At 39.8% G+C, this 26,089-nt stretch overlaps 1 protein-coding gene across 8 annotated transcripts in view; it reads right to left on the bottom strand.

Moving 5' to 3' along the window:
* The window catches only part of BLTP1 (bridge-like lipid transfer protein family member 1), a 1,044,923-nt gene that overhangs the window by 505,264 nt on the left and 513,570 nt on the right, over window positions 1–26,089 (bottom strand). For all 8 annotated transcript variants that reach the window (XM_053703615.1, XM_053703613.1, XM_053703617.1 and 5 more), the window contains 2 exons: window positions 17,563–18,403; window positions 6,835–6,905 (listed from right to left, as the gene is read on the bottom strand). In XM_053703615.1, coding sequence (XP_053559590.1) covers window positions 6,835–6,905; window positions 17,563–18,403 — 912 coding nt within the window. The remainder of the gene's footprint in view (window positions 1–6,834; window positions 6,906–17,562; window positions 18,404–26,089) is intronic.

The following is a 26,089-nucleotide window of genomic DNA, read 5'->3' as shown; positions in this document are numbered from 1 at the left end:
CAAATGACGCCTTCAGAAAGTCTTTTCTAAGTATCAGAGCTCCTCTCACATGCGACTGCATGCCATGCCTCTCAAAAACAAGTGCGCAACAGCGGGGCGAAAATGAGGCTCTGCTTATGCTTTGGGAAAGCCTATCAAAATACCCAGATAAAATGATTCCTCAAGGCTAAATATGTGTTAATAATGAATCGATTTAGCCCAGAAAAAGTCTACAGTCTTAATAAGCCCTTGTGAAGCCCTTATTTACGATCGTAATAAACATGGCTTACCGGATCCCATAGGGAAAATGACAGCTTCCAGCATTACATCGTCTTGTTAGAATGTGTCATACCTCAAGCAGCAAGAGACTGCTCACTGTTCCCCCAACTGAAGTTAATTGCTCTCAACAGTCCTGTGTGGAACAGCCATGGATTTTAGTGACGGTTGCTAAAATCATTTTCCTCATACAAACAGAAATCTTCATCTCTTTTCTGTTTCTGAGTAAATAGTACATATCAGCACTATTTCAAAATAACAAACTCTTGATTGAATAATAAAAACTACAGTTAAACACTAAAAAACTCTAAGCCATCTCCGTGGAGATGTTGCCTGTACAACGGCAAAGAGAATGACTGGGGTAGGCGGAGCCTAGGAGGGATCATGTGACCAGCTTTGCTGGGCTCTTTGCCATTTCCTGTTGGGGAAGAGAATATCCCACAAGTAAGGATGACGCCGTGGACCGGACACACCTATGTTGGAGAAATCAAGCTTTCAATCTCCAGACAGTCAGCTGCAGAGAATTTTAGATTTGGATGTTGGAACCAGCCTTTAATGAGAAGGTCCTGTCTCAATAGAAGTTTCCACAGTGGCAGAGAGGACATGTCCACTAGATCCGCATACCAATTCCTGCGTGGCCACGCAGGTGCTATTAGAATTACTGAAGCTCTCTCCTGTATGATTATTGCAATCACACGAGGCAGGAGAGGAAATGGTGGAAACACATAAGCCAGGTTGAACGACCAAGGTACTGCTAGAGCATCTATCAGTACAGCCTGGGGATCCCTTGATCTGGACCCGTAACGTGAAAGCTTGGCATTCTGTCGAGATGCCATCAGATCTAATTCCGGTCTGCCCCATTGATGAATCAATGATGCAAACACCTCCGGATGGAGTTCCCACTCCCCTGGATGAAAAGTCTGACGACTTAGAAAATCCGCTTCCCAGTTCTCTACTCCTGGGATATAGATTGCTGATAGATGGCAAGAGTGAGCCTCTGCCCATCGGATTATCTTTGAAACCTCTATTATCGCTAGAGAACTCCTTGTACCCCCTTGATGATTGATATATGCTACAGTAATGATATTGTCCGACTGGAATCTTATGAATTTGGCCAAAGTCAACTGAGGCCACGCCTGAAGCGCGTTGAATATCGCTCTCAGTTCCAGAATATTGATTGGTAGTAGAGACTCCACCTAAGTCCAAACACCTTGAGCCTTCAGGGAATTCCAGACTGCACCCCAGCCCAAGAGGCTGGCGTCCGTCGTCACTATTACCCATGATGGCCTGTGGAAGCACATTACCTGGGACAGATGATCCTGTGACAACCACCAAAGAAGAGAGTCTCTGGTCTCTTGATCCAGATTTATCTGCGGAGATAAATTTGCATAATCCCCATTCAACTGTCTGAGCATGCACAGCTGCAGTGGCCTGAGATGAAAGCGAGCAAACGGAATGATGTCCATTGCCACTACCATTAATCCAATGACCTCCATACACTGAGCCACTGATGGCCGAGGAATGGACTAAAGTGCTCGGCAAGTATTTAGAATTTTTGATTTTCTGACCTCCGTCAGAAATATTTTTATGTCTACCGAGTCTATCAGAGTTCCCAAGAATGAAACCCTTGTTTGTGGAACTAGTGAACTCTTTTCTACATTCACTTTCCAACCGTGAGTTCTTAGAAATGACAACACAATGTCCGTGTGAGATTTGGTCAGATGATAAGTTGATGCCTGGATCAAAATATCGTCCAGATAGGGCGCCACTGCTATGCCCCGCGGTCTGAGAACCGCTAGAAGGGACCCTAGCACCTTTGTGAATATTCTGGGAGCTGTGGCCAACCCGAAGGGAAGGGCCATGAACTGATAATGTTTGTCCAGAAAGGCAAACCTTAGAAACTGATGATGATCCTTGTGGATCGGAATGTGAAGATACGCATCCTTCAGGTCCACGGTGGTCATATATTGACCCTCCTGGATCATTGGTAAAATTGTTCGTATAGTCTCCATATTGAACGATGGGACTCTGAGAAATTTGTTTAGACATTTGAGATCTAAAATCGGTTTGAAAGTTCCCTCTTTTTTGGGAACCACAAACAGATTTGAGTAAAACCCCTGTCCCTGTTCCAGTTTTGGAACTGGGCAAATTACTCCCATGGTATAGAGATCTTTTACACAGCGTAAGAACGCCTCTCTTTTTGTCTGGTCTACAGACAAACGTGAAAGATGAAATCTCCCTCTATGTTCTTTACAGTGTAAGGCCCTTTCGGTACAAGAAGGACACAATGTAAGAGGGGGTTCCACAATGGCTTCTAAACACATAGAACACTGACTTTCTTCAATGTCAGACATGTTGAACAGACTAGTAATAACAACACAAGTCGTTAAAACCTTTATTATATTGATGAAAACAATTTTAGCAAAAACGAGTACTGCGCCTTTAAGAAATAAAAAATTTGCTAAATCTGATATTCAAATGCTCAATTTAAATTGTATATATCCTAAAGTGCAATCGGATATTGCACCACAAGTAAAGAAGGCAAATTAAACCTCTAGTACAGGTTAAATGAGGCAAAAAACGTTATGGAGACATATTACAAAAAAAACCCTGCACCTCCTACCTGCCCCCAAGAGCTTGACAAACGATCCAATATCACTCCGGAAAATAACCCCTAAGTCTGGGCCCAACCGGAGCTGATGGCTGCTGCTTTCTCTTAGAAACTAACTGCGCACTTGAGGCGCGAAAATTAGGCCCCGCCCATCATGAACGATTTGCTGACAGCCTCAACAACCGCATGAGAAGCGGTTTAACACAGCCATGTGGATTACATACTCAAAAACAATAAAATATAGCCATGTGAACCCCTAGCACAACATAACATTGCCAGCCATGAAACTCTCTTATATAATAAAAAACGTTAGGCTGCCCCAGTTGTCTTGACCATGCTGCTGCAATTAGCCCTGAATTTTCCTTTGCTGCATTTATAACAAAGTTAATTTACACAGGTTTTCAGTACCACCCTGATATATAGGTCTACTGCTTACCCCTTCCCAACTTGGGAACTATGTCAGCCAATTCTGATACACCATAGTATCTTCAGAAATAAATGACTGCACATACCTCAATGCTGCTTGTAGCATGAAAAAACGTTCCCCACACTGAAGATTTCTCTTGTACTCTTCAGCAACTCTGTGGGAACCAACATGGATCTTAGTGACATCTGCTAAGATCATCAACCTCAAGGCAGAAATCTTCTTCTATCCTGCCTGAGGAAATTAGTACTCTCCGGTACCATTTTAAAATAAAAAACTTCTTGATTGAAGAAACTAAAAACTATAATTTTAACACCTCTTTCACTTTACCTCTTCCTATTACTAGCATAGGCAAAGAGAATGACTGGGAGTGGAGAGAAGGGAGGAGCTATATATACAGCTCTGCTATGGTGCTCTTTGCCACTTCCTGTTAGCGTGAGGATAATATCCCACAAGTAAGGATGAATCTGTGGACTCGTCGTATCTTGTAGAAAAAAAATACCTGTGCAGCGGTCACGTGACCCGGCTTTTGCCGGGTCAGACGGACACGGACTAGACCAGAGTTAGTGATTGACTGTGATCGGACTTGGAGCAGAGCAGAGCCTCAGCGGACTGGACTGGAGAGGAGGAGGGTGACCCGGCACATAGCAGTGCAGAATACATAAAAATTGCAAGGTATTTTTTGTTTTGTAACTTTTGCACCTCTAAAATACTTAGTCTCAGTCTGTCATGATCAGAGTCATCTGTAATAGCTAGCCAGAGCGATCACAATGATGTGATCATTCATTGTGTGAGTGATGATGGATTGGAATTTGAAACAATTTGAGCCTGGGCAGTGGGCACTAGTGAGATTTGACCAAGGCAGCCATATGGAATAATATGGGCGGCAGTCATTAGCTGTAAAAGTAAAAGGTTTAAAGTTTAAATTTGTCTCTTGCGAGTCTTGCAAATTATAAAATAATATACCAAAGGGAGGCGTTCTGGATCTTTAAAGTCCAGACACGCCTACCCAAGAGGTTTAACTCCATGTTTGACTTAATAAATCATTAGTAATAAATTGATGTGGACCTAACTTTTAAATCTGTCGCCATTTTTGTTCAAAATAATAGTTTTACCCTAAGAACATCAACAACATTATTATTATTACTATTATTATGTCTATTCCTAACCTGGCAATTAACAGTAATGTGTATATATATATTCATGGCTTAAAAATTCATCTAGAGGTGGTGAAAAAGGTCTGAGTCCGTTGTCCACTCTATACCTGATTATTCTCATTTTTTCATTTTTGTATAAATAAATTGATATAGAATTGTAAAGATAAAGAGTTTGTGAATCTATTCATGTATATAGATATGTGTAGTCTTCTATTTAATAGATGATGTAAATATAAATATAAAAACAATAACTTGATTAAATGATTATATATCATATCATATATATGGTAGACAAATAGAGTAGAAATGTAATTGAATGAATTATACGCATAGGTATACAGGTATATATTATTGTGCAATCTTTATATGAATTGTGTGATCTTGTATCTTTAATTAAGACTCTGACAATAAGTTCAGAATGAGGCTACCACCTGTCTTCAGAAGGTATTTAAAGGTGAATGAGGCTGTATGTGACTATCTATGATTACGGGAGTATCCAAAACGCGTCAGTGACGTCACAAGGCCCCAGGTCGTAGCCTTGTTCTGACATTTTAATATGTAGCAAGTGTTGCTTACTTGTAAATGGTGTGTTTCATAGCATTTTTAATTGTTTTTCAATAAAGTTCCTCGCTTTTACAACGGATTGAGCCGGTCTGGGTTTGTACAGCTTTTTGTTTGCATTCATTGGAGATACCCATAGGGTTCAGCTGTTTACCGGAGTGGAGGAGGGGACACAGCGGCGTGGATTGCCTTGGGCTATATGCCGGAAAGAAGGAGAAGACATGGTGTCTACCAACAAGATTTGAACAAGCCGCATGTGGAGAAATATAAGGGTCTCAGAGAACGTATTCCCAGCAGTACCGTGAGTGCTTTTTGGTGTTTTATTTTGTTACAATGTATTATCGCTGTTTAAACGATCACCAATGGATTATGTCAGTTTGACGTTTGTGCCTATAAGTGTACTAACCTGGGTTTAAACAGAGACTCTGCATATACTATACTGGTTTAACGACTTTTTCACTGATGATTTTGAAATTATAATTTTGTAAATAAAAAACCTAGCGATGGTTTCAAGGACTGATTGAGCAAACAATAAATAAATAAATAAATTATATATATATATATATATATATATATATATATATATATATATATATACGAATATGCTGCAAATATGTAAAACTGCTGCAAGATTAAAATCTGCAATTCTGTGCTTTTTTAGAGCCTTTATTTAAAGATTGAAATTCCCATCCCCATGCCATCCCTTAGGTAAGGAAGTCTTTCTGGGAGCCAGGCTTTCACTGCTAGTGACCACTACATTCTGGGAGCCAGGCTTTCATTGCTAGTCACCACTACATTCTGGGAGCCAGGCTTTCATTGCTAGTCACCACTACATTCTGGGAGCCAGGCTTTCATTGCTAGTCACCACTACATCCTATGTTTGTGTGATACTACATAAAGTTCCATACATTTTAGAAAAAAGTTTTGACATATTATAAATGTCTTCTAATGAATATCAAACAAATTTCATAAATGACTTAGATTTGACTTTCAACTAGGATTCTTAAGGTTGAATATTACAATAATCCCTGTTACATAACACCAAGAAAGAGCAATGTGACGATACTGGTTTGTTGGATAAGACCACAGCTGTTACTTGTCAGGACGGTTTACATCCAGGACACCCCACTGTGCACCTAACTGAGTTTCGAGAAGATTACACAGAAACTAGATAAGAGATGAGTCCAACACATCTAGGGGGAAAAGCGCTGTATTCTTTTCCCAGGAGCTAAGGCTAGAATGTGCAAGCAAATAAATTCTAAAAAATATTGTTACTAACAAAATAGTAATACAGGTATAAATCTCCAAATTCAGAATCAAAAAACTTATTCTGAAATCCAAACGTTTGAATTAATATATATATATACATTTTTAAAATAAGATTATCAAATATAACTTTTTTCCTGCCGGTAAGTCACAATCTTTTCTGCCTGTGTCTTTTGGGGGTTTTTTTTGGTTCTAAAATGCAAATAATATTCTACATCAACTTTTACCTTTCTGATTACGGTACTGTACTATCTTTCTGATGGCACTATGTATACAAAAGTAATAAAAGAATATAAAACTACCTTTATTATGTATAAGCCGTGTTATAACATGTAAATATTGCCTGATATAAGATATTTTTGTTTACACTTGATTCCATCCCCTGACTCTAGTGACCCCTTTCAACCCCAAATGGCAGCGCTTAACTGTGTTTTCTATTCTTTACAGTATATTAAAACAACAGAAATAAAAATAAAAATGTATTAAAATGATAAAAACAATTTTAGTAAGAAAGACTAATTTTAACATAAACATCTGAAGTTTGTATATGAATAACTCACCTGGAAGTCGAGCCCATGAGCTGCATTCCCCGGTCTAATAAAGCATTTGCTGAGAGACCTTGTTTCACAACCTGAGAACAAAAGTGGCATAACTGTCTGAACAAAAGTAGCAATACAGAACATATAACTTTTAGTTTGGTGTTATGACCTCTCCCTAAATCATAACATAAAAAGATTAAAGGGAAATAAATGCATTATTTATTAGGTGTAAATTTTAAAATACTGTTGGGTTGGAATTTTTTTTTTGGCTATACATTTCAAATAAACTTTATGTCCCTTTAATGTTCTTCTATAAAAAAGTGGACAGTACACTCAAAACCCAAAGTAATATCGCGAGTATGAAACAAACATTTTCCCCATTGTAGGTAATAGCGATCAAATTGCAAACTTGCAGATACAATTTCAGAATTCATTAGTTTATTTTTCATTAAACCATAAATAAAAAATACAATTTTTGCTTACCTGATAAGTTTTAAACCCCTCCCACCTCCCACAGTTTTACGAATAGCTGAGTAGAGAATAGAAAGGAAAGGTAGGGTCTATAGAGGTGTTATTAGAACTGTCACCCAAAGATTGAAACAGACGGAGCCTGTGGACCATCATCATTTCGAAAGAAAATAATTTATCATCAGTTAAGCATATTTTTGTTTTCTTTTGTAAAATGATGATGGTCCGCAGTCCTCCATAACATATGGGATTAACGCCCAAGTCGATGGTCTACGTTACGGAAACAGTGGGACCATTTTTCTGGCAGTTATTATTTAGCCGACACTGCGGCCTGAAGGACGTTCCTGCAAAAAGCTGATTGCTAAAAAAACAAAACCACAAGTGATAAACTCTGAAAAATGTATGTAGATAGCACATGCTGCAGCCTTGTGAACTCTATTCCAAAGATGTAAAATCTTTCAAAAAGCCACAATGTTGCAATTGCTCTTGAAGAAAGAGCTGTAATGCTCTTAGAAACGTGACCTTCCAACCTTCAAAAAAAAGTCTCGAATCCCATCTTATGAGTTATGAGGCAATTGATACCTTAGTAGCTTTCTGCCCCTTACTAGATTTAGTAGTGAAAAACAGACTAGAAGTTAGAGTGAAAACTATAGTTGCTGGGAGTTAGAACTTCAAAAAATGTACTATAAGTAGATTATAAAATATCCTCTACCTAGAGTTAGCAGGATCTGAACACAATGAAGGAACAACCATCTCTTGATTGTTAATTTCCTTTAGGAAGAAATAATATTTAGTACAAAGTATAACTTTCATCTTGTGATAGTGAGAAATGTAGAACAACAGACAAGGATGGCGATTTAGAAACTCTTCATGCTAAAGAGATTGCTAAAAGAAAGAGTACTTCCTCAGTTAATAGACAATAGCAATGTAATTCAAAGGTTCAAAAGAAGAACCCTGTAATATATAGAAAAGTAAGTTCAGATTCCAGGGTGGAGAAACAGGTTCCATCAGTGGCCTAATTCTAACAAAAAGTCTGAACCTCAGGAAGTTTAGCTAACTTCCTATAAAAAACAGATAAGGCATAAAAACATAATTTATGCTTACCTGATACATTTATTTCTCTTGTAGTGTATCCAGTCCACGGATCATCCATTACTTATGGGATATTCTCCTTCCCAACAGGAAGTTGCAAGAGGATCACCCACAGCAGAGCTGCTATATAGCTCCTCCCCTAACTGCCATATCCAGTCATTCGACCGAAACAAACAGAGAAAGGAGAAACCATAGGGTGCAGTGGTGACTGTAGTTTAATTAAATTTTAGACCTGCCTTAAAATGACAGGGCGGGCCGTGGACTGGATACACTACAAGAGAAATAAATTTATCAGGTAAGCATAAATTATGTTTTCTCTTGTTAAGTGTATCCAGTCCACGGATCATCCATTACTTATGGGATACCAATAACAAAGCTAAAGTACACGGATGATGGGAGGGACAAGGCAGGGATTAAGCGGAAGGAACCACTGCCTGAAGAACCTTTCTCCCAAAAACAGCCTCCGAAGAAGCAAAAGTATCAAATTTGGAAAATTTGGAAAAAGTGTGAAGCGAAGACCAAGTCGCGGCCTTGCAAATCTGTTCAACAGAGGCCTCATTTTTAAAGGCCCAGGTGGAAGCCACAGCTCTAGTAGAATGAGCTGTAATCCTTTCAGGGGGCTGCTGTCCAGCAGTCTCATAGGCTAGGCGTATAATACTCCGAAGCCAAAAGGAAAGAGAGGTTGCCAAAGCTTTTTGACCTCTCCTCTGTCCAGAATAAACGACAAACAGGGTAGATGTTTGTCGAAAATCTTTAGTAGCTTGTAAGTAAAACTTCAAGGCACGGACTACGTCCAGATTATGTAAAAGACGTTCCTTCTTTGAAGAAGGATTAGGACACAATGATGGAACAACAATCTCTTGATTGATATTCTTGTTAGAAACCACCTTAGGTAAAAACCCAGGTTTGGTACGCAGAACTACCTTATCTGCATGAAAAATCAGATAAGGAGAATCACATTGTAAGGCAGATAGCTCAGAGACTCTCCGAGCCGAGGAAATAGCCATCAAAGACAGAACTTTCCAAGATAAAAGCTTAATATCAATGGAATGAAGGGGTTCAAACGGAACTCCTTGAAGAACTTTAAGAACCAAGTTTAAGCTCCATGGGGGAGCAACAGGTTTAAACACAGGCTTAATTCTAACCAAAGCCTGACAAAATGCCTGGACGTCTGGAACTTCTGCCAGACGCTTGTGCAAAAGAATAGACAGAGCAGAAATCTGTCCCTTTAAGGAACTAGCTGATAATCCTTTGTCCAAACCCTCTTGGAGAAAGGACAATATCCTAGGAATCCTAACCTTACTCCATGAGTAATTCTTGGATTCACACCAGTAAAGATATGTAAGCCATATCTTGTGATAGATTTTCCTGGTAACAGGCTTTCGTGCCTGTATTAAGGTATCAATGACTGACTCGGAGAGGCCACGCTTTGATAGAATCAAGCGTTCAATCTCCATGCAGTCAGTCTCAGAGAAATTAGATTTGGAAGATTGAAAGGACCTTGTATTAGAAGGTCCTGTCTTAGAGGCAGAGTCCATGGTGGAAAGGATGACATGTCCACTAGGTCTGCATACCAGGTCCTGCGTGGCCACGCAGGCGCTATTAGAATCACCGATGCTCTCTCCTGTTTGATTTTGGCAATCAGTCGAGGGAGCAGAGGAAACAGTGGAAACACATAAGCCAGGTTGAAGAACCAAGGCGCTGCTAGAGCATCTATCAGCGTCGCTTCTGGGTCCCTGGACCTGGATCCGTAACAAGGAAGCTTGGCGTTCTGGCGAGACGCCATGAGATCCAACTCTGGTTTGCCCCAACGATGAATCAATTGAGCAAACACCTCCGGATGGAGTTCCCACTCCCCCGGGTGAAAAGTCTGACGACTTAGAAAATCCGCCTCCCAGTTCTCCACGCCTGGGATATGGATTGCTGACAGGTGGCAAGAGTGAGTCTCTGCCCAGCGAATTATTTTTGAGACTTCTAACATCGCTAGGGAACTCCTGGTTCCCCCTTGATGGTTGAGGTAAGCCACAGTCGTGATATTGTCCGACTGAAATCTGATGAACCTCAGTGTTGCTAACTGAGGCCAAGCCAGAAGAGCATTGAATATTGCTCTTAACTCCAGAATATTTATCGGAAGGAGTTTCTCCTCCTGAGTCCACGATCCCTGTGCCTTCAGGGAGTTCCAGACTGCACCCCAACCTAGAAGGCTGGCATCTGTTGTTACAATTGTCCAATCTGGCCTGCGAAAGGTCATACCCTCGGACAGGTGGACCCGAGACAACAACCAGAGAAGAGAATCTCTGGTCTCTTGATCCAGATTTAGCAGAGGGGACAAATCTGTGTAATCCCCATTCCACTGACTTAGCATGCATAATTGCAGCGGTCTGAGATGTAGGCGCGCAAATGGCACTATGTCCATTGCCGCTACCATTAAGCCAATCACCTCCATACACTGAGCCACCGAAGGGCGCGGAATGGAATGAAGAATACGGCAAGCATTTAGAAGCTTTGATAACCTGGACTCCGTCAGGTAAATTTTCATCTCTACAGAATCTATGAGTCCCTAAGAAGGAGACTCTTGTGAGTGGGAATAGAGAACTCTTTTCCTCGTTCACTTTCCACCCGTGCGATCTCAGAAATGCCAGAACTGTCTCTGTATGAGACTTGGCAATTTGAAAGCTTGACGCCTGTATCAGGATGTCGTCTAGATACGGAGCCACCGCTATGCCTCGCGGTCTTAGAACCGCCAGAAGTGAGCCCAGAACCTTCGTAAAGATTCTCGGGGCTGTAGCCAACCCGAAGGGAAGAGCTACAAATTGGTAATGCCTGTCTAGAAAGGCAAACCTTAGGATCCGATGATGATCTTTGTGAATCGGTATGTGAAGGTAGGCATCCTTTAAGTCCACTGTGGTCATGTACTGACCCTCTTGGATCATGGGTAGGATGGTCCGAATAGTTTCCATTTTGAAAGATGGAACTCTGAGGAATTTGTTTAAGATCTTTAGATCCAAAATTGGTCTGAAGGTTCCCTCTTTTTTGGGAACCACAAACAGATTTGAATAAAAACCCTTACTAGGAGGTCTTGCACACAGCGTAGGAATGCCTCTTTCTTTATCTGATTTGCAGATAACCTTGAAAGATGAAATCTCCCTTGTGGAGGGGAAGCTTTGAGGTCCAGAAGATATCCCTGAGATATGATCTCCAACGCCCAGGGATCTTGAACATCTCTTGCCCACGCCTGGGCGAAGAGAAAAAGTCTGCCCCCTACTAGATCCGTTGCCAGATAGGGGGCTGTTCCTTCATGCTGTCTTAGAGGCAGCAGCAGGCTTTCCAGGACTGGTTAGGTTTCCAGGCCTGCTTAGATTGAGCAGAAGTTCCCTCTTGTCTTGAAGCGGAGGAAGTTGATGCTGCACCTGCCTTGGAATTTCGAATGGCACGAAAATTAGACTATTTGGCCTTTGATTTGGCCCTGTCCTGAGGAAGGGTATGACCCTTACCTCCAGTAATGTCAGCAATAATTTCTTTCAAACCAGGCCCGAATAAGAACTGCCCCTTGAAAGGAATGTTGAGTAATTTAGACTTTGAAGTCACATCAGCTGACCAGGATTTTAGCCATAGCGCCCTACGCGCCTGGATGGCGAATCCGGAATTCTTAGCCGTTAGTTTAGTCAAATGAACAATGGCATCAGAAACAAATGAGTTAGCTAGTTTAAGAGTTCTAAGCTTGTCAACAATTTCAGTCAATGGAGCTGTATGGATGGCCTCTTCCAGGGCCTCAAACCAGAATGCCGCTGCAGCAGTGACAGGCGCAATGCATGCAAGGGGCTGTAAAATAAAACCTTGTTGAATAAACATTTTCTTAAGGTAACCCTCTAATTTTTTATCCATTGGATCTGAAAAAGCACAACTGTCCTCAATCAGGATAGTGGTACGCTTTGCTAAAGTAGAAACTGCTCCCTCCACCTTAGGGACAGTCTGCCATAAGTCCCGTGTAGTGGCATCTATTGGAAACATTTTTCTAAATATAGGAGGTGGGGAAAAGGGCACACCGGGTCTATCCCACTCCTTACTAATAATTTCTGTAAGCCTTTTAGGTATTGGAAAAACATCAGTACTCACCGGTACTGCATAGTATTTATCCAGCCTACACAATTTATCTGGCACTGCAATTGTGTCACAGTCATTCAGAGCAGCTAATACCTCCCCAAGCAATACATGGAGGTTCTCAAGCTTAAATTTAAAATTAGAAATCTCAGAATCAGGTCTCCCCGAATCAGAGACGTCACCCACAGACTGAAGCTCTCCGTCCTCAAGTTCTGCATATTGTGACGCAGTATCAGACATGGCTCTTACAGCATCTACGCGCTCTGTATCTCGTCAAACCCCAGAGCTATCGAGCTTGCCTCTCAATTCAGGCAATCTGGATAGTACCTCTGACAGGGTATTATTCATGATTGCAGCCATGTCCTGCAAAGTAATCGCTATGGGCGTCCCTGATGTACTTGGCGCCATATTAGCGTGCGTCCCTTGAGCGGGAGGCGAAGGGTCCGACACGTGGGGAGAGTTAGTCGGCATAACTTCCCCCTCGACAGACCCCTCTGGTGACAATTCTTTTATAGATAAAGACTGATCTTTACTGTTTAAGGTGAAATCAATACATTTAGTACACATTCTCCTATGGGGCTCCACCATGGCTTTTAAACATAATGAACAAGTATCCTCTGTTTCAGACATGTTTGTACAGACTAGCAATGAGACTAGCAAGCTTGGAAAACACTTTAAAGCAAGTTAACAAGCAATATAAAAAACGTTACTGTGCCTTTAAGAGAAACAAATTTTGACAAAATTTGAAATAACAGTGAAAAAAGGCAGTTACACTAACAAAATTTTTACAGTGTATGTAACAAGTTAGCAGAGCACTGCACCCACTTGCAAATGGATGATTAACCCCTTAATAACAAAAACAGAATAATAAATGACAAAAACGTTTTTTAAACACAGTCACAACAACTGCCACAGGCTACTGTGATTGTTACCCTCCTCAAACAAGACTTTGAAGCCTTTTGAGCCCTTCAGAGATGTCCTGTATCATGCAGAGGGAAGCTGAATGTCTCTGTCAGTATTTGTAGCTGCACAGAAAAGCACTAAAATAGGCCATTCCCACTCATATTGCAACAGTGGAAAGCTTCAGGAAACTGTCTCTAGGCAGAAATCAAACCAGCCATGTGGAAAAAAACTAGGCCCCAATAAGTTTTGTCACCAAACATATATAAAAACGATTAACATGCCAGCAAACGTTTTATATTACATTTTTATAAGAGTATGCATCTCTATTAATAAGCCTGATACCAGTAGCTATCACTGCATTTAAGGCTTTACTTACATTAATCCGGTATAAGCAGCATTTTCTAGCAAATTCCATCCCTAGAAAAATATTAAGTGCACATACCTTATTGCAGGAAAACCTGCATGCCATTCCCTCTCTGAAGTTACCTCACTCCTCAGAATATATGAGAACAGCCATGGATCTTAGTTACTTCTGCTAAGATCATAGAAAATGCAGGCAGATTCTTCTTCTAAATACTGCCTGAGATAAACAGCACACTCCGGTACCATTTAAAAATAACAAACTTTTGATTGAAGAAATAAACTAAGTATAAAACACCACTCTCCTCTTACGACCTCCATCTTTGTTGAGGGTTGCAAGAGAATGACTGGATATGGCAGTTAGGGGAGGAGCTATATAGCAGCTCTGCTGTGGGTGATCCTCTTGCAACTTCCTGTTGGGAAGGAGAATATCCCAAGTAATGGATGATCCGTGGACTGGATACACTTAACAAGAGAAATAGTGGACAAACACTTCACGAGGGCGCCCTGAAAACTGAAGGATTCTAGGAATTTTAAAGGATACCAAGAAAACTCTCTGGAAGAACACTATTTAATATAAGTTCAAGAGACTATATGTATAAGAGTCCACTAAATAGGAGACAACACATATCTATAGTCTCAAGGGGGCTCTCTCAAGTATAATACAAATATGCAGTAATGGAAAGTCCATTCAAAGTTGATGAAACTGTAAACACTCTTAGGCAGCTTTTTGAAAGGATGTGGTCAGTCTCCCAAGGAAAAGGATCTGTAGAAAAATAGAAAACACAAAGGCGCCAAATGGTGTAGTACAGTCTCAACTCTGGATATTAAGAATTACGTATATTCAACTCACAAGTGGATAGCACCTGTATGATGAAGTCAGGCGTGCTGGAACTTTGTAGTTGCCCAGCTAACTACCTCCGGTCAAAGTGGAGTCTTTCAGACTTTTAAAGGAAGATCCACTCTATCCCCTTTGAAAGACTTCACTTCTACCGGAGGAAGTTAGCTGGGCAAATGCAAAGTTCCAGCACTATGGTCTATTATTACGATGTACTAGCAAGCCGAAACGCGTCAGGCCGCTGTCTATACTAACTTTTAATTTTATGTATCAATAAAGGAATCTGTTTTTTGAAGCTTAGATGCCTGGATTTTCCGTTTTGTTACTTTTAAAGCTCCAGCATGCAGGATTTGCACCATACAGGTGCTATCCACTTTTGAGTTGAATATCCATAATTCTTAATATCCAGAGTTGAGACTGTACTACACTATTTGGCGCCTTTGTGTTTTCTATTTTTCTACAGAACACTATTTAAGTATGTCTTCCAATCTTGTGTTAAATCTCTTGTGTAACAGGCCTGCATTAAAGATTAAATAAATCTCTATGTTTCAAAACTAGGCGTTCAAACTCAACGCTATAAAATTAAAGACTTGAGATCTTGATAGAAAAGAGAAACTTGAGACAACAGAGGAAAAAGCTATGGAAAGCAAAAGGACATATGCACTAGGTCCACATACCAAGTCCTGCAGTGCCAGACTGGAACAACTAATATTACTAACGTTGACTTTTGTTTGATTCTTGGAAACAGGTAGGTATAAAACAGACCAATAGATCTTATCTTAAAAAAGGATCTCAATAGGAAATTAACATGCAGAGTGCCATGAATGAAAGGTATATACCTAGGGGGGTATATACTAAAGAATGTGTACAATTATAGCATAGGACATGTAATGTCTTGCATCGACAGAGACAGGAGTTCTGCCTATGTAAAAAGTATTATTTGTTTAACAGAATAGTGTACATGATCTGCAAGATGCAACAGTATAAAACTGCAGACTGGCATAAATAAACTATCTGTTTACATGGGAGTACAATGCTAAATGTACTTTTAAATAAGTATTAATAGCTTAGATAGTTATATTAAATGGTAATGAAACCATGTTTTTAGGTTTAGTACAATAAATAAATGCACATATGATAAAGTTGGTACACTGCAGCTCACATAAGAATGCACATTTACCTCAGATGACTGAGTTAAAACCCCAGATTTACGCTTACTTTTGGGGACAGTCATTAAACAAATCGTCACTATTTTGTATATTTTATTTTTAGCTTCTGGAGTAAAAACAGTAGCTTTCTCCATGAGTTGAAAAGTACAGGGATAATTTGCTCTGAACAGTAGACTGTTGCGGCTTATATGTATGCAAAATTTGAGGTATACAATTCTTACAGATTTGAGTGACCTGTCATACCAGAACATCTTTGCAAAATAAACATATATATGTATACAGAGGGATATCAGTAACCGACTCCTCTATAAAAATAACAGTGGGAACAGAAATATTTTGCTCCATGTTTGTACTTATAGAACAGTATACAATGACAACTTATATCATAAACAGTAAATAAAAAACCTGATAGAGAGCCCTCTACACTATAGTAATACTCCCTCAGACACGTATACAATCTCCCAATGTAATTAGCTTTATAGGCCCCAGAAATAAGATGATGTCATAACTACCCCCTGGCAGCTCCTGTATGAGTACTCATCCCTTTCACTAAAAATCAGATTAGAATCTGTTTAGAAGTAAGCCCCAAATGTTGTAGCTGAAATCTAGTCACAAAGGCTCTGGATTGAAAGGAAGCCCGAGAAACACTGATGGGGCTAGGCTAAAGCTGCTATAAAAGCTGGTGTCTTTGTATAATGAGAAAAAAAAAAACTTGTTTGTGAATAAAATATAGTACACCAAACATAAGCATATAAACCCTATCAAAATGTGTTCCCCTGCCTAACTGTAGCCTGCACTACTGAACTGCTATTGCCGGTCCTCTTAAAGGGCTCAAATAAAAAACCATGAAGCTGCCAGAGGTTTAAAATGGGTCAGAGGCTTCACTAATAATGTTGCCAATGCTAGTAGAACTGTTAGGGATATGCTATGGAGAAAAAAATGTGTCATGAGAGGAGCAGGTTAAGTCCCCTGGCTATGGGGTACCTGTGTCAGAGTACCTATATATAGCCTCTGGGCTGTGTCTATGCTGTGTAAAGGCACTTACCTTATACAGCACCCCTTCACTGGCTTACCAAGCATGTCAATGTTAATGCAAAAGTATCCAGTAGAGAGCCCATCAAGTGCAGGTATTAAGTACCTCAAAGGACTGCAGTAGGAAATAACGGAGTCCCTAAGGGGAAGACTAGGGACGAGTCCCCTCGATGCCTGAAGTTAGTTATGGCTGAAGTGCTGTTAGGGAAATGCTGTGCACATAACAGGGTATTCCTGTGTCCCTGTATCATTCAGCTGCTGTGAAGAGTCTTTTCTTTCTTCTTTATAATTATACTCCATAGGGGCTCTAGGTCTTACATAGGTCTGAGCTCCAAATTTGTAATCCATCTGTATTCTCAACCATCTTCTACGAGGCCAAGAACACAACTAAGAGAGAGATGAAAGGGTTTTAACGCTCCTGGATGTATTCTTGACCTTTACCTAGTGGCGGGAAATATATCCCATATGTTATGGAGGACTGTGGACCATCATCATTTTATGAAAGAAAAATGAACCAGCAGTTATTCAAGAGATACCAAAAAAAGTGTTCTTATACCTTAAATTATTGCTCAATAATTTACCCTCTCTAGCCCCACTGTTTGTCTCAGCTCTATGACTCACTTGGACTATATGGACATCAGAAAGTGACCTTTTGATAAAACTATTTGCTGTTAATAGATTGATCAGAGTGCATACTTGCACACTAATGCTTTTTAACAGAAAACAATTACAATAATTGAACCAAATAATGTAAAAAGTAAAAACAGGATAATGTGATTTTAATACCTTGAACGTTGGAACACAAAGCTGATCATATGATGTTGTGATTTCTTCACTTGTTGGAGTGTCGAGGTCCAATGGACGGTGCAAAGAAGATTTTGAAGTCCTTTTGTTTGTTGGATGTTTTACTGACCAATTGAAGACTTGGAATTGAGTAAGGTAATTCTGATAACAGGACAGTATTGGCTGTTGAGTGGTTTGTTCATTATCTGAAGGTTTCTCTGCTTCCATTGCATACACATGTTCCAAAGGCTCATCTTCCCCTCCTAAAGCAGAAACAAATGAAGCTTGGGAAGCATGAGGCCGTATTGGCAGGGTCCTTGAGTCCTGTCGAATGTCCAGGTGAGCATTAGCACTCAAAGGACCTTCCACACTATGGTAAATGGAGCCCCTACTGTAATCAATTTGCTGAGTTTGTTTTTTTCTCTTTTTTCTTCCAGGATATGTTCCTGGTCCTTCATCACTGCTGATAGGTTCAAACTCCTCTGCTGCAGAGAAATAAGCTTCACTGTCTGCCATAGACATGCTAGAATCCATTGATCTGTATTGGTGAAATGAATTTGAATCTGCAGATGGAGTGTAAGGAAAAGAGCCAAAGCTCCTTCTTTGTTTTGGGGAATCAAGCACATTCTCATCGCTGCGAGAGACATCACTACTGAACTGAACCCCTACAGGACCAGGCTGTTTCTCTACATAGAAAGCAGCAGAAAGACTTTTTGTGCTGCCCAGACGGGTAGAACATACAGATGCTTGACGCTTTAAAGGAGATCGAAGTGGAGAATGGACTACAGATCTGTCATGAGAATTTGGAGAAACAGGACTGCTTCCAGAGGGATCAACTGGAACACTAAAATCAAAAACCAAGATGTTAGTGATGGTTTTCTATACAGATTAATTTGAGGGGAGTTAATTAGCTTATCCTCTCTATACATATCTATAGATATTTTACATCACAAACAGAAAAAAAGGAAGAGGTTGAGACTGGCTGTTGGCACAATTTGTGCGTGTAGGAAAAAAATAACACATGCTTTTAACCTTATATATATATATATATATATATACACACATATATATTTATATATATATATATATATATATATATATATATATATATATATATACATACACACACACACACATATACATACAGTGGATATAAAAATCTACACACCCCTGTTAAAATGTCATGTTTCTGTGATGTAAAAAAACGAGACAAAAATAAATCATTTCAGAACTTTTTCCACCTTTAATGTGACCTATACACTGTACAACTCAATTGCAAAACAAACTAAAATCTTTTAGGTGGAGGGAAGTAGAAATAAAAAACTAAAATAATATGGTTGCATAAGTGTGCACACCCTTAAACTAATACCCTTTGATTTTATTACAGCACTCAGTCTTTTTGGGTATGAGTTTTTCAGCATGACACATCTTGACTTGGCAAGATTTGCCCATTCTTCTTTGCAGAAACACTCCAAATATGTCAGATTGTGAGGGCATCTCTTGTGCACAGCCCACTTAAGATCACCCCACAGATTTTCGATTGGATTCAGGTCTGGGCTCTGACTGGGCCAGCTTTCATGTTCAGCTTTCTAGCAGAAGTCTGAAGGTTTTGTGTCAATATTGTCTGGTATTTGGAACTGTTCATAATTCCCACTACCTTGACTAAGGCCCCAGTTGCAGCTGAAGAAAAACAGACCCAAAGCATGATGCTGCCATCAAAATGCTTCACTATGGGTATGGTGTTCTTTTGGTTATATGCAGTGTTGTTTTTGCGCCAAACATATCTTTTGGAATTATGGCCAAAAAGTTTAATCTTGGTTTCATCAAACCAGAACACCTTTTGCGACATGCTTTTGGTAAGCTTCAGATGTGTTTCTGCAAAATTTAGCTGGGCTTGGATGTTTTTTTTTTTGTAAGAAAAGGCTTCCGTCTTGCCACTCTACCCCATAGCCCAGACATATGAAGAATATGGGCGATTGTTGTCACATGCACCACACAGCCAGTACTTGCCAGATATTCCTGCAGCTCCTTTAATGGTGCTGTAGGCCTCTTGGCAGCCTCCCAGACCAGTTTTCTTCTCGTCTTTTCATCAATTTTGGAGGGACATCCAGTTCTTGGTAATGTCACTGTTGCGCCATATTTTGTCCACTTGATGATGACAGTCTTCACTGTGTTCCATGGTATATCTAATGCCTTGGAAATTCTTTTGTACCGTTCTCCTGACTGATACCTTTTAACAATGAGATCCCTCTGATGCTTTGGAAGCTCTCTGCGAACCATGGCTTTTGCTGTAGGTTGCGCCTAAGAAAATGTCAGGAAAGACCTACTAGAACAGCTGAACTTTATTTGGGGTTAATCAGAGGCATTTTAAATGATGGCAGGTGTGTACTGACTCTTATTTAACATGATTTTGAATGTGATTGCTCAATTCTAAACACAGCTACATCCCCAATTATAAGGGAACACTTATGCAACCATATTATTTTATTTTTTTATTTTTACTTCCCTGCACCTAGAAGTTTCAGTTTGTTTTTCAATCAGGTTGTACAGTTTATAGGTCATATTAAAGGTGGAAAGAGTTCTGAAATGATTCATCTTTGTCTCATTTTTTTACATCACATAAACCTGACATTTTAACAGGGGTGTGTAGACTTTTTATATCCACTGTATATATATATATATATATATATATATATATATATATATATATAAAAATATACACACACACACACACACACGCAGACAGCAATGTTACTCACAAATTTCCTAGACCTAGCTGGATATTCTTGTCCAAAATCATTCATTTATTTTATCCATTCATCCACAGACAAAACTGCAAAACATTTCTCTGCTGAAAGTATGCTAAAGTGAAGTGTTATAATGCTGATTTATAGAAAAAACAGAATTTATGCTTACCTGATAAATTACTTTCTCCAACGGTGTGTCCGGTCCACGGCGTCATCCATTACTTGTGGGAAATGTTCTCCCCCACAGGGAAAGGCAAGGAGAGCACACAGCAAGAGCTGTCCATATAGCTCCCCCTCTGGCTCCGCCCCCCAGTCATTCGACCGACGGTTAGGAGAAAAAGGAGAAACTATAGGGTGCCGTGGTGACTGTAGTGTATAAAGAAAAATTTTTTCAACCTGATTAAAAAAACCAGGGCGGGCCGTGGACCGGACACACCGTTGGAGAAAGTAATTTATCAGGTAAGCATAAATTCTGTTTTCTCCAACATTGGTGTGTCCGGTCCACGGCGTCATCCATTACTTGTGGGAACCAATACCAAAGCTTTAGGACACGGATGAAGGGAGGGAGCAAATCAGGTTACCTAAACAGAAGGCACCACGGCTTGCAAAACCTTTCTCCCAAAAACAGCCTCCGAAGAAGCAAAAATATCAAATTTGTAGAATTTGGCAAAAGTGTGCAGAGAAGACCAAGTCGCTGCCTTACATATCTGGTCAACAGAAGCCTCGTTCTTATAGGCCCATGTGGAAGCCACAGCCCTAGTAGAGTGAGCTGTGATACGGTCAGGAGGCTGCCGTCCGGCAGTCTCATAAGCCAAGCGGATAATGCATTTCAGCCAGAAAGAGAGAGAGGTAGCAGTAGCTTTTTGACCTCTCCTCTTACCAGAGTAAACGACAAACAAGGATGAGGTTTGTCTAAAATCTTTTGTTGCTTCTAAATAGAACTTTAAAGCACGAAAAACATCTAAATTGTGTATTAATGTATTAGCTAGGACATGTTATCCTTACAAATAAACATCAATACAAAAACAGTCAGATTGCACCTTCGTGCAAAGCAAAGATTTTGCAACAATGACTTTTTAGGACCATCTCAAACAATAATAACATAATTTATGTAAGAACTTACCTGATAAATTCATTTCTTTCATATTAACAAGAGTCCATGAGCTAGTGACGTATGGGATATACATTCCTACCAGGAGGGGCAAAGTTTCCCAAACCTTAAAATGCCTATAAATACACCCTCACCACACCCACAAATCAGTTTAACGAATAGCCAAGAAGTGGGGTGATAAGAAAAAAGTGCGAAGCATATAAAATAAGGAATTGGAATAATTGTGCTTTATACAAAAAAATCATAACCACCACAAAAAAGGGTGGGCCTCATGGACTCTTGTTAATATGAAAGAAATGAATTTATCAGGTAAGTTCTTACATAAATTATGTTTTCTTTCATGTAATTAACAAGAGTCCATGAGCTAGTGACGTATGGGATAATGAATACCCAAGATGTGGATCTTTCCACACAAGAGTCACTAGAGAGGGAGGGATAAAATAAAGACAGCCAATTCCTGCTGAAAATAATCCACACCCAAAATAAAGTTTAACGAAAAACATAAGCAGAAGATTCAAACTGAAACCGCTGCCTGAAGTACTTTTCTACCAAACTGCTTCAGAAGAAGAAAATACATCAAAATGGTAGAATTTAGTAAAAGTATGCAAAGAGGACCAAGTTGCTGCTTTGCAGATCTGGTCAACCGAAGCTTCATTCCTAAACGCCCAGGAAGTAGATACTGACCTAGTAGAATGAGCTGTAATTCTCTGAGGCGGAATTTTACCCGACTCAACATAGGCAAGATGAATTAAAGATTTCAACCAAGATGCCAAAGAAATGGCAGAAGCTTTCTGGCCTTTCCTAGAACCGGAAAAGATAACAAATAGACTAGAAGTCTTACGGAAAGATTTCGTAGCTTCAACATAATATTTCAAAGCTCTAACAACATCCAAAGAATGCAACGATTTCTCCTTAGAATTCTTAGGATTAGGACATAATGAAGGAACCACAATTTCTCTACTAATGTTGTTGGAATTCACAACTTTAGGTAAAAATTCAAAAGAAGTTCGCAACACCGCCTTATCCTGATGAAAAATCAGAAAAGGAGACTCACAAGAAAGAGCAGATAATTCAGAAACTCTTCTAGCAGAAGAGATGGCCAAAAGGAACAAAACTTTCCAAGAAAGTAATTTAATGTCCAATGAATGCATAGGTTCAAACGGAGGAGCTTGAAGAGCTCCCAGAACCAAATTCAAACTCCAAGGAGGAGAAATTGACTTAATGACAAGTTTTATACGAACCAAAGCTTGTACAAAACAATGAATATCAGGAAGAATAGCAATCTTTCTGTGAAAAAGAACAGAAAGAGCAGAGATTTGTCCTTTCAAAGAACTTGCGGACAAACCCTTATCTAAACCATCCTGAAGAAACTGTAAAATTCTCGGTATTCTAAAAGAATGCCAAGAAAAATGATGAGAAAGACACCAAGAAATATAAGTCTTCCAGACTCTATAATATATCTCTCGAGATACAGATTTACGAGCCTGTAACATAGTATTAATCACGGAGTCAGAGAAACCTCTTTGACCAAGAATCAAGCGTTCAATCTCCATACCTTTAAATTTAAGGATTTCAGATCCGGATGGAAAAAAGGACCTTGCGACAGAAGGTCTGGTCTTAACGGAAGAGTCCATGGTTGGCAAGATGCCATCCGGACAAGATCCGCATACCAAAACCTGTGAGGCCATGCCGGAGCTATTAGCAGAACAAACGAGCATTCCCTCAGAATCTTGGAGATTACTCTTGGAAGAAGAACTAGAGGCGGAAAGATATAGGCAGGATGATACTTCCAAGGAAGTAATAATGCATCCACTGCCTCCGCCTGAGGATCCCGGGATCTGGACAGATACCTGGGAAGTTTCTTGTTTAGATGAGAGGCCATCAGATCTATCTCTGGAAGCCCCCACATTTGAACAATCTGAAGAAATACCTCTGGGTGAAGAGACCATTCGCCCGGATGCAACGTTTGGCGACTGAGATAATCCGCTTCCCAATTGTCTACACCTGGGATATGAACCGCAGAGATTAGACAGGAGCTGGATTCCGCCCAAACCAAAATTCGAGATACTTCTTTCATAGCCAGAGGACTGTGAGTCCCTCCTTGATGATTGATGTATGCCACAGTTGTGACATTGTCTGTCTGAAAACAAATGAACGATTCTCTCTTCAGAAGAGGCCAAAACTGAAGAGCTCTGAAAATTGCACGGAGTTCCAAAATATTGATCGGTAATCTCACCTCCTGAGATTCCCAAACTCCCTGTGCCGTCAGAGATCCCCACACAGCTCCCCAACCTGTGAGACTTGCATCTGTTGAAATTACAGTCCAGGTCGGAAGAACAAAAGAAGCCCCCTGAATTAAACGATGGTGATCTGTCCACCACGTTAGAGAGTGTCGAACAATCGGTTTTAAAGATATTAATTGATATATCTTCGTGTAATCCCTGCACCATTGGTTCAGCATACAGAGCTGAAGAGGTCGCATGTGAAAACGAGCAAAGGGGATTGCGTCCGATGCAGCAGTCATAAGACCTAGAATTTCCATGCATAAGGCTACCGAAGGGAATGATTGAGACTGAAGGTTTCGACAAGCTGTAATCAATTTTAGACGTCTCTTGTCTGTTAAAGACAGAGTCATGGACACTGAATCTATCTGGAAACCCAGAAAGGTTACCCTTGTTTGAGGAATCAAAGAACTTTTTGGTAAATTGATCCTCCAACCATGATCTTGAAGAAACAACACAAGTCGATTCGTATGAGACTCTGCTAAATGTAAAGACTGAGCAAGTACCAAGATATCGTCCAAATAAGGAAATACCACAATACCCTGTTCTCTGATTACAGACAGAAGGGCACCGAGAATCTTTGTGAAAATTCTCGGAGCTGTAGCAAGGCCAAACGGTAGAGCCACAAATTGGTAATGCTTGTCTAGAAAAGAGAATCTCAGGAACTGAAAATGATCTGGATGAATCGGAATATGCAGATATGCATCCTGTAAATCTATTGTGGACATATAATTCCCTTGCTGAACAAAAGGCAATATAGTCCTTACAGTTACCATCTTGAACGTTGGTATCCTTACATAACGATTCAATAATTTTAGATCCAGAACTGGTCTGAAGGAATTCTCCTTCTTTGGTACAATGAAGAGATTTGAATAAAACCCCATCCCCTGTTCCGGAACTGGAACTGGCATAATTACTCCAGCCAACTCTAGATCTGAAACACAATTCAGAAATGCTTGAGCTTTCACTGGATTTACTGGGACACGGGAAAGAAAAAATCTCTTTGCAGGAGGTCTCATCTTGAAACCAATTCTGTACCCTTCTGAAACAATGCTCTGAATCCAAAGATTGTGAACAGAATTGATCCAAATTTCTTTGAAAAAACGTAACCTGCCCCCTACCAGCTGAACTGGAATGAGGGCCGTACCTTCATGTGAACTTAGAAGCAGGCTTTGCCTTTCTAGCAGGCTTGGATTTATTCCAGACTGGAGATGGTTTCCAAACTGATACTGCTCCTGAGGACGAAGGATCAGGCTTTTGTTCTTTGTTGAAACGAAAGGAACGAAAACGATTGTTAGCCCTGTTTTTACCTTTAGATTTTTTATCCTGTGGTAAAAAAGTTCCTTTCCCACCAGTAACAGTTGAAATAATAGAATCCAACTGAGAACCAAATAATTTGTTTCCCTGGAAAGAAATGGAAAGTAGAGTTGATTTAGAAGCCATATCAGCATTCCAAGTCTTAAGCCATAAAGCTCTTCTGGCTAAGATAGCTAGAGACATAAACCTAACATCAACTCTAATAATATCAAAAATGGCATCACAGATAAAATTATTAGCATGCTGAAGAAGAATAATAATATCATGAGAATCACGATTTGCTACTTGTTGCGCTAGGGTTTCCAACCAAAAAGTTGAAGCTGCAGCAACATCAGCCAATGATATAGCAGGTCTAAGAAGATTACCTGAACACAGATAAGCTTTTCTTAGAAAGGATTCAATTTTTCTATCTAAAGGATCCTTAAACGAGGTACCATCTGACGTAGGAATGGTAGTACGTTTAGCAAGGGTAGAAATAGCCCCATCAACTTTAGGGATTTTGTCCCAAAATTCTAACCTGTCAGGCGGAACAGGATATAATTGCTTAAAACGTTTAGAAGGAGTAAATTAATTACCCAATTTATCCCATTCTTTGGAAATCACTGCAGAAAATAGCATTAGGAACAGGAAAAACTTCTGGAATAACCGCAGGAGCTTAAAAAACCTTATCCAAACGTATAGAATTAGTATCAAGAGGACTAGAATCCTCTATTTCTAAAGCAATTAGTACTTCTTTAAGTAAAGAGCGAATAAATTCCATCTTAAATAAATATGAAGATTTATCAGCATCAATCTCTGAGATAGAATCCTCTGAACCAGAAGAGTCCAAAGAATCAGAATGATGGTGTTCATTTAAAAATTCATCTGTAGAGAGAGAAGATTTAAAAGACTTTTTATGTTTACTAGAAGGAGAAATAACAGACAAAGCCTTCTTTATGGATTCAGAAACAAAATCTCTTATGTTATCAGGAACATTCTGCACCTTAGATGTTGAGGGAACTGCAACAGGCAATGGTACATTACTAAAGGAAATATTATCTGCTTTAACAAGTTTGTCATGACAATTATTACAA

The sequence above is a fragment of the Bombina bombina genome, chromosome 2 (assembly GCF_027579735.1).
Source record: "Bombina bombina isolate aBomBom1 chromosome 2, aBomBom1.pri, whole genome shotgun sequence".
Classification (NCBI taxonomy): domain Eukaryota; kingdom Metazoa; phylum Chordata; class Amphibia; order Anura; family Bombinatoridae; genus Bombina; species Bombina bombina.
Note: the sequence above shows the minus strand (reverse complement) of the source record. Positions and strands in the feature narration are given on the sequence as shown.